This window comes from Cetorhinus maximus, chromosome 14, assembly GCF_964194155.1.
Source record: "Cetorhinus maximus chromosome 14, sCetMax3.hap1.1, whole genome shotgun sequence".
NCBI classification, from domain to species: Eukaryota; Metazoa; Chordata; class Chondrichthyes; order Lamniformes; family Cetorhinidae; genus Cetorhinus; species Cetorhinus maximus.
Window position 1 is genome coordinate 6923401 of NC_135892.1, and position 12819 is coordinate 6936219.

General features: G+C 44.5%; 1 protein-coding gene across 3 annotated transcripts in view; it reads left to right on the forward strand.

The window, feature by feature from the left end:
* Nucleotides 1-12819, forward strand: part of plcb4a (phospholipase C, beta 4a) — a 459248-nt gene that overhangs the window by 374943 nt on the left and 71486 nt on the right. For all 3 annotated transcript variants that reach the window (XM_078556436.1, XM_078556437.1, XM_078556438.1), the window contains one exon: nt 281-346. In XM_078556436.1, the coding sequence (XP_078412562.1) occupies nt 281-346 (66 nt within the window). The remainder of the gene's footprint in view (nt 1-280; nt 347-12819) is intronic.

The following is a 12819-nucleotide window of genomic DNA, read 5'->3' on the forward strand; positions in this document are numbered from 1 at the left end:
AGGGTTAATAAGACATAAAAATCTTGCAATTCTTTTTTGATATAAGTATGCGTACAAAAGACATTGCACTTTAGTCATTTTTTTCAGATAATGAGCAAATTGGAAATAATGACCATTATGTAGAGGGAAAGATACAAAAAAAGGTTGTGTTACAATGAAACAACGGGATAATTGATATAACCTCTTTAAAGGAAAGCAGGGCACATCCTGAACTCCTGTTGCAATTATGGTCTTTTTTAGTTGCAAACAATTAAAATCATTTTATTATTTGATGTTTTAGGCCTACCTAAAATTGTTGAAGAAGCAGCAAAAAGAACTGAGCGCATTAAAGAAAAAGCATGCCAAGGTATGTATGTACTCCTAACATCATTAGGAACTGGACGAGGCCATTTAGCCCCTCAGACGTGTTCCACCACTCAATGAGATCGTGGCTGATCTGCAATCTGGCTCCATATTTGCTCCATAGCCTTTAACACCTTTGGCTAGCAGAAATCTATCAGTCTCAGATTTAAAATTAACAATTGATGTGGCATTTTCGGAAGAGCGTTCAAAACAGCTGCCTCCCTCTGTGTGAAAAAGCGTTCCCTAATTTCACTTCTGAAAGGTCCTAGCCGCCCCCACCCAACAAGCGAAAATCGTGTCATCTCTCTCTACCATATCTGCTTCCCTTAATATCTTGAAACCTAAGAATCAGGTCACCCCTTAATCTTTTTAAATTCTTGGGAATGCAAGCCTGTTTATGTAATCTCTCCTTGCAAATTAACGCTCGGAGTTCAGGTTATCATTCTCGTTTATTTTATCTGTTGCACAGTGTGAATGCAGCCCTTATCATTATTAAGAATCCATTTTATGCAACAAATAAGTTGCACCTGTTCCAAAAGGAATGATTTGGAGAGTAAAACCATTAATTAATTGTCTAAATGTAACAGCACAGATGCAAGATGTACATGGCAAGATTTTCTTAATTGAATTGATTTGCATTTCTGTGGAGTAAGAAGGCTCAAAAATGAATCATGTTGTAGAAGCTATTAATACCAATGAAAACAGCCTCAAGGTAGGAATGTTAATGCAACTATTTAACATTCATGTTATGGTTTATAATCTTACCTGCAACAGATTTATCTCTGCTCAGCAATCACTGGGTGAAAGGGCATAGATTCTACCCGCAGCAATATTAGATTGTAAGAACATAGGAAATAGGAGCTGGAGAAGGCCATTTGGCCCTTCGTTAAGGTAATGGCTGATTCCCCCACCTCAATTCCATCTTCTTACATTATCCCCACATTCCTTAATTCCTTTAGTACCCAAAAATCCATCAACCTCTGTCTCAAATACACCAATGACTGAGTATCCAAGCTCTCCAGGGTAGAGAATTCCAAAGGTTCCCAGCCCCCGAGTGAATAAATTCCTCCTCAGCTCAGTTCAGTCATAAAATGATCGACACCTTATTCTGACACTGTGACCCAGTCTTCTAGATCCCCCAGCCAGGGGAAACAGCCTCTCAGTGCCTACCCTGTCAAACCCCTTAAGAATTTTATATATTTCAGTGGGATTACCTCTCGTCCTTATAAGCTGTGGGGAATTTAGGCCTAGTTCACTCAGTCTCTCCTCACAGGACACTCCCCTTATCCCACAAAACAATCAAATTGCTGTTGCTTACAAAGGCACGTCTTGTTTGAGATATACAAGGTGAGATTTTCCTGGGTCAGGGAAGAAAAATTGGTTGGATTTCTTTATGGACATGCACTACGACTCACCCAATATCTGCTATATCCAGGTGATCCAGTTACATCTGGAAAACAAACCAGCAAAAATCTCCCCTACACAGTCCAGTGGTTTATCCCTGACAGGCATTGCATGAGGGTTCAAATCTAGACATGAATAATGTTTGAAGCAACGCTATGTTTGGATGAGCACTTCAATATATTGGAAGCATTTTGAAAGATTATGCTTGGATCTTAATTTTGCTGAAGCAAATATATTTAGCATTAATAACAACAAGAATGTATGGACGTATGCCCTTTTGTCAGTGGAACCAAATTTTAATGAATCAAATACTGAAATTATTAACTTTACAGATAACCATAAAGGTAGGAGTGTATTGTTTTGTTTTCAATTTTAGCTGTCCCCTCCTCACCTACCATTTTAATGTCAGCCGTGGCTCAGTGCGGAGCACTCTTGCCTCTAAGTCAGAAGGTTGTGGGTTCGAGTCCCACTCCAGAGACTTGAGCACACAATGCTGCTCAACACTCTTTTAGTGCAGTATTAAAGGAGTGCTGCACTGTCAGAGGTGCCATCTTTCGATTAAGACAATAAACCAAGGCCGCCCTCTGCCCTATCAAGCGGACGTGGAAGATCCCATGATACTAATTGAAAGAAGAGCAAGGGAGTTCTCCCGGTGACCTGACCAACATTTATCCCTCAGCCAACGCCTAAGGCAGATTATCTGGTCATTATCACATTGCTGTTTGTGGAACCTAGCTGGGTGCAAATTGGTTCTCATGTTTCCTATGTTACAACAATGACTAAGCTTCAAAAATGCTTCATTGGCTGTGAAGCGCTTTGGGATGAGCTGAAGTTGTGAAAGGCGTTATAGAAATGTAAGTTCGGCTGGTGCTGGTCATACCTCTCCCAAGTAGTTATTACGTGCTTTAGGGGTAGGGAACATAATGTAAGGAGTAGAAGCAGGGGTAGGCATAGGGCCCATCAAGCCTGCTTCACCATGTAATAAGATCATAGCTAACCTCGACCTCAGTGCCACTCTCCCTCCTGATCCCCAAATCCCTTTGAGGTCATGTGATCTCAGCCACGAGTGTCCTCAACAACTGACCATTCACAGCCCTATGGGGAAGAGAATTCCAAAGATTCACAATTGCCTGAGCATCGCAACTTCTCCCCGTCTCAGTCTGAAAGGGCCGCCTCTTATCCTGAGAACATTTCCAGACTCTCCAACCGAGGTGTCAGGTGAGGAAACAGCCTCTCAGCATCTACCCAGTCAAGCCCTTTCAGAATCGTATGTGTTCCAATGAGACCTCCTCTCATTCTTCTGAGTTCCAGAAAGTAACTCCAGAAGAGAATCACATCTGAACCTAATCCTCTCCTCACCAGCGTTGAACGTGGGCATTTTGCAGCAGAACAACAGTCGAGATTGGGAACCAAGGCTGACTTCCCTTTTTGCAGGCGAGCTTCTTGGTGCTCTACTGCTGTCCTAGTTGAGATCAGATAATAGACCGGGGCTGGAACCAGGGCCTTGGCTATCCTATATCACCCAAGTATTCATTGAAGAAATGTGCTGACCTTCAGGGCTGTTTGGCATTCACGTTAATTATGAACATGGATCTGAAATTCTGAAAGCTTGGCCTGTGAAGTTATGAGATTGTTCACTAGAAATAACTGTTGGTGAGATAAAAAATAAAAATTAGGTTAATGCCTCTGTTACAATAATGGACAGGGGACTAGCGTGTGAATGTGTTAGTCCAGATTTTCTAGCAAAGGTACTGCAGACCATGAATCATGCCAGCTCAGAATTATGAATGGTGCCCCTGTTTATAATTTCATGGGTCAGTGTTCATTTTAATATTTGAGGTGCGCTCACTGGCGAAAGGACGACCTCTAAATGGTAGTTTGTCCTTGGGGCGTGAGTCATAGTGAGTTGCTGCAGGATTTAACGCCAGGCTCCGGTATCCTGCCAGTGGCTTTTGGGGAATAGAATCACTTTGTCTTTGAAGAGATATCTTGTCAGGTCAGCGGGAAAACCCAGCGCGCCCGCACTCTTGCATGCAGTGGCGGGAAGTACTGCTGCAGGAAGTCGCACGTAGGAGTGAGTGAGTCTTTGTTTGACACACAGTGACTCAGGCCCCTGAGGGGAACCATACAAGGCAACAGAAGGAGATGGTCAGGGCAGTAAGTGTAAGTCCAAACACTTCACCACATATTTGCACACGGTACTGGGAAATACTGTTACCAGGTGAGACAAGTTAAATTTTTCAATTTTTTCATTTACATTGGTCTCTCCTGCAAGCTCTGTTTAAGGATTCTAATTGCACATGGTTACCCTCAGGGAGATAGTGGTGTAGCGGTAATGCCACCGGACTAGTAATCCAGAGGTCCAGTCTAATGTCCTGGGGACACGGAGTTCAAATCCCACCACAGCAGCTGGTCAAATTTGAATTTAGTTAACAAAATCTGGAATATAAAGCTAGTCTCAGTAATGGGGACCATGATAACTATCATCGATTGTTGTAAAAACCCATCCGGTTCACTAATGTCCTTTAGGGAAGGAAATCTCCCATCCTTACCCAGTCTGGCCAACACGTGACTCCAGACCCACGGCAATGTGGTTGACTTTTAACTGCCCTCTGCAATGGCCCAGCAAGCCACTCAGTTCAAGGGCAATTAGCAATGCCCACATCTCGTGAAAGAATAATAAAAAAAACGATTACAATGCTTATGAGGGAATATTGTGATCTCACATGGTATGCAACAGTCTCGTGCATAATGCCAGCACAACTATTATGGGCTAAAAGAACCAAACTGCATATTAATATACATCACAGCCCTGGTTACTTCTTTTCCAAAGGAAGGACAGGCCATTCTAGCCAGAAGAGAGCTTCAACAGGTTCCAGACACCCAAACCTCCGCAATCTCAGCCCCATGAGAGGGAGATTCCAAAGTCCTGGCAAGGAAGATCACAGAGGGTATTGGAGCTGGATGAGTAGATGGATCTGTGGCAGCTGCAAGTCTATGATGCTAACCTGCTTAAGCATCACCTCATTCTGGTGTACCCTAGCTTGCCGTGTGTGAAATCAGCATTTGAGCTCTGCTCTTCATCCAGTCTAGCCTCTCCTTCCCTACCTTCTCCAGGTGTGCCTGACAAAGGACAGGCAGGCCTCCCCATTGCAAAAGGCACTGCCTGCATCCAGTGGCACACATTGCCATCCTCTGGGACCAGCTCAATATTCACTCCAGGGCTGTTAGAGTGGGCCAGAGGGTAAATGCACTGAGCATTGCCCAGATTGATGAGGAGGAAAAGATGTTGGTGGAATGAAGAGGAAAATGCGACTGGCCCAGACGATCACAATATATAGTCTCTTGGTTGAAGATCTGGTGGGGGGGCACAAGATCTCATTATTCCTGCATCTAAAAGAGTGATACGTGCAGAACATCAAAGCATTGATGAAGGTACCAGGGCTGTATTTGGTCGTTCGCTGCATAAGATAAAATCGGGAGGTAGAGATCATTTGTAGAGTGTGTAAGAGTGGGATTTCACAACACTGCAGTGCAACATGGTCATTCAAATGCCACCTGAAGCAGTGGCCCCCATGATTGAAGCACTAAGGGCAAGTCCGTGCTGCTTCTCACGGATACTATTGGCAGTTGGGGTGCCGGGTTGGAGTTGGTCATCTCTTCCAGCTCAAAAGCCTTGGCGATTAGTTGAGCAAAGCCACAAAGGACAGCACTTCGTTTGTACCCTTGGATCCAGAGGTCAGTGGCTGTGCAGAATCTGCACGCTTCTTGTGGAGTAACAGGAACCAGCGGAAATGACGGTGCTGCTTTTCAGGAGGTGGCACATATGTGCCGTGTAGTTAACAAGGAAGCAGGGCCGAGCTGCCCATGTTCCAGCGCAAAAGGCAGAGCCTAGAGCAGACCCAGAGAGGCCATAAGGCAAGGGTCACCTAAATCCTAGGACACTCTTATTCCAACAAAGGAGCCAGGCACCTCACGTAATATTATATAGCACCTTTAACATGATAATACCTCCTAAGGCTTTTCACAGAAGCAATATGTAGCAAAATTTTCGAACCTGCAGAAAATGGCCTGTCAATCAATGGATTTGTTTTAACTCTGCGCCAGCTGCCGTCTGTTTTGTTTCAAGCTTAAAGAGCAGGGGATTTAAAGGACTTAAAATGATGACAGTTATACAGGCTTCATCTGCCTTTCCAGAGCGTTTACATCTACCCTACCAATCTGTGACACCCCCCCACTGCGGGTTACAGTCCTTGGAACAGCCAAAAATAGGGATGTTTTGAACTCGGCACTACGTTTAAATGGCCCTGCTGAGTTTGGGTTTCCTTCCTGTGTGAATCACAACCCGCCCCCTTTCCCATCCCGGCACAAATTGGATCTGACGCAAATGGGGACCTCCAGGTCCAGCCCACCGTTCTTAAAGATCCGCAAAGTCTTCCCAACTCTGCCAAAATCCGGCCTTTGGCGTCTGTTTGCAGCACGTAGCACAACTCGAAGATCACCCCCTTGGCAAAGCAAAGCCCTGCAGGCACTGCGCTCCTGACAAACGCAGGGGCGTGCTCCTAAAGGCTGCATGCTCTGCTCTGTGAAAACTGCCGGATGGACGCCATTCGCCTGACCAACCCACCTCCCTACTTTTGCCCCGTCCCTGATTCCAGAATGGAAAGATGCCGGAGAGCTCCCAACGGGAAAACCCGGGGCCGGGGTTTTCGCTCCTGAAGTGGGAGTGCAGATTATGGAAAATCCCTTGCTCGGTGCATCCACTTCAGGATAAGCCGCCCCCAGATGGCTGGCGTTTCATTCTGGGGGCAGGCAGGTGGTGGTGGGTATGTGCTGAAGTTGGGCCCACCGGCAGAGGCAGCCATGCGGGTTGCTGCGGCGAACTGCTTAAGAAGCCCACCTTGGAGCTCTGGGACTTAGTACCAATTGTGGCAAAAGTAGTTAGGCCCCCTAGCCCTTGCCCCCCACACCCCCACCCACTCCCTATGCCTCATCCATGCCAACCAACGTCCCCCCTCCCAACCCCCCGGTGGCCCCTGATACCCTCCATGTCTACCTATGCCCCTCAATCCACCCTCTATGACCTCCCGTAGCCTCTATGCCAACTTAGCACCAACTCATGCCTCTCCAAGAATCCCCACTTTACCCCATGACCCCTTTAGTCCCTATGCCAACTTACTGCCAACCCATGCCCCCCCCCCTCCCCCCACCCAGCTCCCTTTGCCCTTCCGACCTTCATGCCAATTCACTTAGTATCCACCACGGGTAGAACTCGAGAGCCATGCTGAGATGAAATAAAGTTCTAAGCATCCAGGGTTAGGGTTAGGGTTCAAACCTGGCAGCCATAGTGAAAATGAATTTTGTTGAATCTCAGCTATGACTGGCAGGTGGCAATGAAGTCATTGTAAAAAGACCAGCCTTCCCACCACCCACCCTCCTTCCTGATTTTTTACACATGGAGCAATATTCTGCTGCATTTTGCACATCAAAAACTCACACCAAGGTCCCCTTCGCCCATCACCTCTGTGTACCCTGACTTACCTTGGCTCCCAGTTAAGCAATACTTCAATTTTAACATTATCATCCTTGTTTTTAGAACCCTCCATGGCCTTGCCCCCACCCTATATCTTGTCACCTCCTCCAGCCCTACAACCCTCTGAGATAGTTGCATTTTAAACCCTGTGCCACTGGCGGCCATGTCTTAAGCCACCAAGTCCGTAAGCTCTGGAATTCCCTCCCTCAAGCCCTCCACCTCTTGACCTCTCTTCCCTCCTTTAAGTTGCTCCTTAATACCTACCTCTAGGTCACCTGCCCTAATATCTCCTCATGTGGCTCAGCGTTAAATTCTGTTGGATAGAACTGCTGTGAAGCGCCTCGGACATTTTACTATGTTAAAGGGTCGAAATAAACACAAGCAGTTGATATTTTTCAGAGAGGTAATCAAGAGTCTATTCATCGGGCCCTCCCAATGGAAAGAATGCACAGAAACAGTAGTCCCTACTGTAACAAAAGAGAAACCCAGGATGCAATCTAGACTGAACACGCAGAAATAAAGAACTCAGATGCTAGCCATTTCTGATTTGCAGGGTAAATTGTACAGCTGTTGGGTTGGCGCCTATAATTTCTGGCGTTTAATTGAATCTTTGATTCATTGGGATTTAAGCAGCCAAATCAAGCTTTTTCATAGATTCCTAATTGTTTTCAGCTGTTATCTCCAGCCTTGTGCGCAAATGAACTTTTCCATTGTGTGGTTTGGCAATTCGCTTACAAATGCAGCACCACCTGCAGCCATGTAGGTAGTCTGAACTTCGAAATGTCTACTCAGCTATAATATAATGGAGTAAAAGCAGATATTTCCTGATAACTTTGCTGTCCTTTTCAGTCTTCGCAACCGCGGTTCAGCACCTATTGTTGGCTGTTCGATTTAATTTGTATGTGGGACATGTTATCAATGAAAAATTAAAGCTTTTATTTTATTTTTATTCGCTTTCGGAAACCTCGTCTTGCCCGTGGATTGAGGTTTCCAAAAAAGTGCAATGGCCACTGGGCCTTTTTGCCTGCCCGCCAACCACAAGGTTGGACGGGCAGCGAAAAATTCCTTTTAATTAACTTTTTAATTGCCTTAACAGGCCTTTTAATTGTTGGCGGGCAGTCTGTGACCTTTCGTCAGAACTGGGAAAAGCTAGAGCTGTGATAGGTTAATTGGGTTATTCACGATGGAGGATTGACCCCATGATTCAAAATGGATATTTTTGTGTTAAATCGACTCAGTTATTTTGATTAAACATCACAAGTTACCACTCTTTAAAAACATGAAGGCACATTTACGAAGCAAAAAAATTGAATAAGATATGTTTTAAACGCTGTTGATTCAGCTGTTTCATGACAAATTTTATGACCGGTGATATACAAAGGCATCTGAGCCAAAACTCCAGGGAGAGAAAAAAAACACTCTTCAAAATGGGACAAGTGTGCATCTAAATTTCCGATTGCACCCAAAGCAAAAACTCTATTCCGAGCTCTACAGTGTACCTATACCCACTGCAAGAGCTGCGTCTAATTTCAGTTATAATCCCAACACGCTGCTTGCCAACAGCATGTGGGCAGATTCATTGCTTACATACATCAAGCTGTTCACTTGCTGTCGTCAACTGTGCATCATCCTTTTCACTGGCATTAAAATCCCGATGAAGGTAATGGCATATGCTCCCTGCCGATGCTGACGTCTTCCTGGTGATCTGGGTGAAAGGCTTTTTTTGTGATCTCAAGCACAAGGAGGAATTCATGGACTATGCGTTCTTTATTTTGCAGTGCATTTTTTTTTTAAAGAAGGTGAAATTTTCGAAAGCCTAGGTTTATTGCATCAGCTGTTGGCGAAGAATTGTAATCTCAGATTATGTTAATAGGTAAAGGTAAATTTAGGCCTATTGAGCCAACGAATGGTCATACTTGTTTGAAGGCAAAGCCCATTTTATATAGATTTTATTTGCTGCCTTTTAATTGCCATTAGTTACAATTTGTTACATTTCATAGAAATAAGCCTAAAACCTAGGAACAATCTTAATTCTAGTATAGCAAGGATACTTTAAAAATGGTGGGGTTTTTAAATAATATCTTGAATGGCATGTCCTCCCCTCCAGGATTGATGTCGCCACAATCTTCCTTCCTTAAAAAAATCCACCCTGAATGCATTGGTGAGACCACAACTGGAGTACTGTGTACAGTTTTGGTCTCCTTCCTCGAGGAGGGACATACTTGAATTGGGAGCAGTTCAGAGAAGGTTCACTAATCTGATTCCTTGGATGAAGGGGTTGTCGTATGAGGAAGGGTTGAGCAGGTTGGGCCCTGTACTCATTGGAGAATGAGAGGTGATCTTACTGAAGTGTATAAGAGTCTGAGGGGGCTTGACAGGGTAGATGCTGAGAGATGCTGGGGGTATCTTGAACTAGGGAGCGCAGTTTAAAAATAAGGGGTCTCCCATTTAAGACAGAGTTGAGGAGAAATTTCTTCTCTCAGAGGGTTGTTAGTCTGTGGAATTCTCTTCCACAGAGAGCAGTGAAGGCTGGGTCATTGAATATATTCAAGGCTGAGTTAGACAGATCTTTGATCGACATGAGGAACCAACAGGAAAGTGGAGTTAAGGCCACAGTCAGATCAGCCATGACCTTATTGAATGGCGGAGCAGTGTCAAGGGGACGAATGGCCTACTGTTGCTCCTATTTCTTGCTCTTGCATTCTTCAACCCCGTCCAGCTGCTGTGTTATTTCTAACCTCACTTTAACAGGGTGTGTGTTTCCCACTTGAATGAATATCAACATCTAATTCAGCCACCTTTCCTGTCACTTCCTATTCATTAACCTTTGATCCATTCTCTGTCCGAACCGTAGCACTGACACAAAACTGGCCGGAACCCCTTCATCATCTTTCACTATCTCTCCCTCATAATGTGACCTTTCAGTGCTTCTCCTCCTATCTCTAATAGATGGCTTGCTCTGAAGCTTTCTACCCTGTGACAAATCTCAAAGTTCCATCCTTGATCCACCCCCTTTTTTAATTAATGTGTTGTTCCTCAATGATACTATCCCTCAGCACGAACCCAATTTCCTTAGCAATGTATGAAATAACGAACTGACAAAGCTTTACCTCTGTGGCAGCCTGAATTCTACCATTGTTGTTCTGTCTGACTGCCTAACTGACATCAAATTCTGGATAAGCCTGATTTTCTGCAACTCGATTTAAGGAACAATGGCTACGTTACTGGGCTTGTAATCCAGAATCCTGGACCAATAATCTGTAGACATGAGTTCAAATCCCACCATGACAGCTGGGGAATTTAAATTCAGTCAGTAAATAAACCTTGATTAAAAAGCTAGCATCAATAATGGTAGCCATGTAACAATCAGTGTGTCGTTAAAAACTAATTTGGGTTCACCGAGTCCTTTAGGGAAGGAAATCTGCCGTTCTGACCTGGTCTGGCCTGTCTGTGATCCACAGTAATGTGGTTGACTCTTGACTGCCTTCTGAAATGTCCTTGCAAACCATTAGGGGTGGGCAACAAATGCACCCCTTGCCAGCGATGTCCATGTCCCATGAATGAATTAAAACAAAAACATAAGCCAGACCACCAAATCCACCCAGCTTAGCTTTCCCAGGCATCTCACACTTTAGTCCGCACCTCCTTCCCCTGTTTTTTGGCTGCTTGCTGACACTCGGTCCTTTGACGTGCGACCTAGATTTGCTCTTTGACCCCGTGCGGGGTTACAATTCTCCCTGCCCCTCCTCCAAAATCTTGCATATCTACCCCATCCCCATCCTTTGCAAAACTTGCATTGCTAATTCCGCTCGAGCCTTGAGTTCTGCAAACTAGTTTCGTAAGGGGGAATTTTTTTTTTTTAAAAAGGCAGCCCAGTTAAACAAAGATTGCTGTTTACCAACAGTATTATTTTTATATTCATAACATTCACATTTTGTTCATGAATTGTTGCTCTCAAAAAGTACTGACCAAACTTAAAAGGATTATTAATTTCCAAGACACGGTAAAGTTTGCTGGTGTGCCACTTTTATTAACAGAAGAAAAACGTGCATTTTTATAGCACATTGCGCAACTACCAGACATCTCAAAATGATTTACAGCCAGTGAAGCACTTTATGAAGTGGTAACCACTGTTGTAATGTAGGAAACATGGCAAACCCCCACAAAGAGCAATATGGTAAATGCCAGATCATCTAATTTGGTGATGTTGATTGAGGGTTAAATCTTGGTCAGGACGCTAGGAATAACTTCACCGCTCTTCTTTGAAAAAGAGCCATGGGATTTTTCCCATCCCGGCAGGTGGGGCCTCAGTTTAACATCTCATCCAAAAGATGGCACTTCCAACAGAGTAATGCTGCATTGGTACTACACTATACTGTCAGCCTCAGGTTTTGTGATCAATCCCTGGAGTGGGGCTTGAACCCAGAACCTTCTGATTCTGAGGCAAGAGTTCCCCCCCCAACCCTGAGCTGTGGTTGATACTTCAGTTGCATAATCTGAAATTCTTTTTACGAAGTGACTTATTTGATAAACTAGGAGAGTAGCATAGACAGGGAAGCAACTTATAGATGGGGTTCTTCTTGTATTTCGTTATGATCGTGAGTAGCTTAGTTTATGTTTAAAACTGAAATGTTTGTAGTGTTGGAGATCCCAGTTGTCAGTTTTGCGCTTGAACTATGGAAAAATTCATCGCGTGAGCTTGAAACCTATTGACTAACAAATGGACATTTCCTGTCTTTTGGTTAAACTTACTAAATTGCCAGTCACATCAGGTTATCAGGGACAAAGTTGTAAACAAGAAGGAAAGGGAAAACTCGTTAAATATTGACGTGAATTAAACAAATGTGTTCCATTACCCTTATGCATGCTTCATTTGCATTTATGATTTTTGTGCCATGCTTAGTTGGAATCTGTGTTTGATTGCAAATTGGTGTGGTTCTTTTATGGGAGCAGAGGTTAATTATTCATTTGAATAGTACTTTGTCCAACACCACTGGATACGCTCTTAGGAATCCATCTGGATTCCATATTTCCAGTTAGTGTCATATGGCTACTGTAACTTCAAGGGAGTTGAAGAGGGAAGAGTCTCTTTGTAGAGTTTAGTTTTCTTTGACGTGAGGATCACTAAGGGCAGGATCTCCCCCCACCGTTGCGGGGGGGGCGGGTTGTGCAGGAGCGGGCGTGAGCGGGCAGGTTCCTGATCGTCGCCCTCGGTCAGGGGTGCGCCGCCATTTTGTGTGGGCAGGCCAATTAAGGCCCGCCCAGCATGATGTCCGTCAGGAAGCGCTATGCGCTCCCTGTGCGGGCGGGTGTGGGGGAGGGATTCCCTGAGCTGGGAGTGCGCTCTTTCGAAAGAGCACCCAGATCTCGCTGAGGCAAAGCGCTGCCTCAAGGAGATCGGCTCAGGATTGAAAATTTCAATAAAGAAGGGGGAAAAAATTACTGACATGTCCACTCATGTGCCACTGTCACATGACCTGGGACATGTCAATTTCTTTTATTTAAACATTTTATAAAAATGTTAATGCCCTCATGAAACC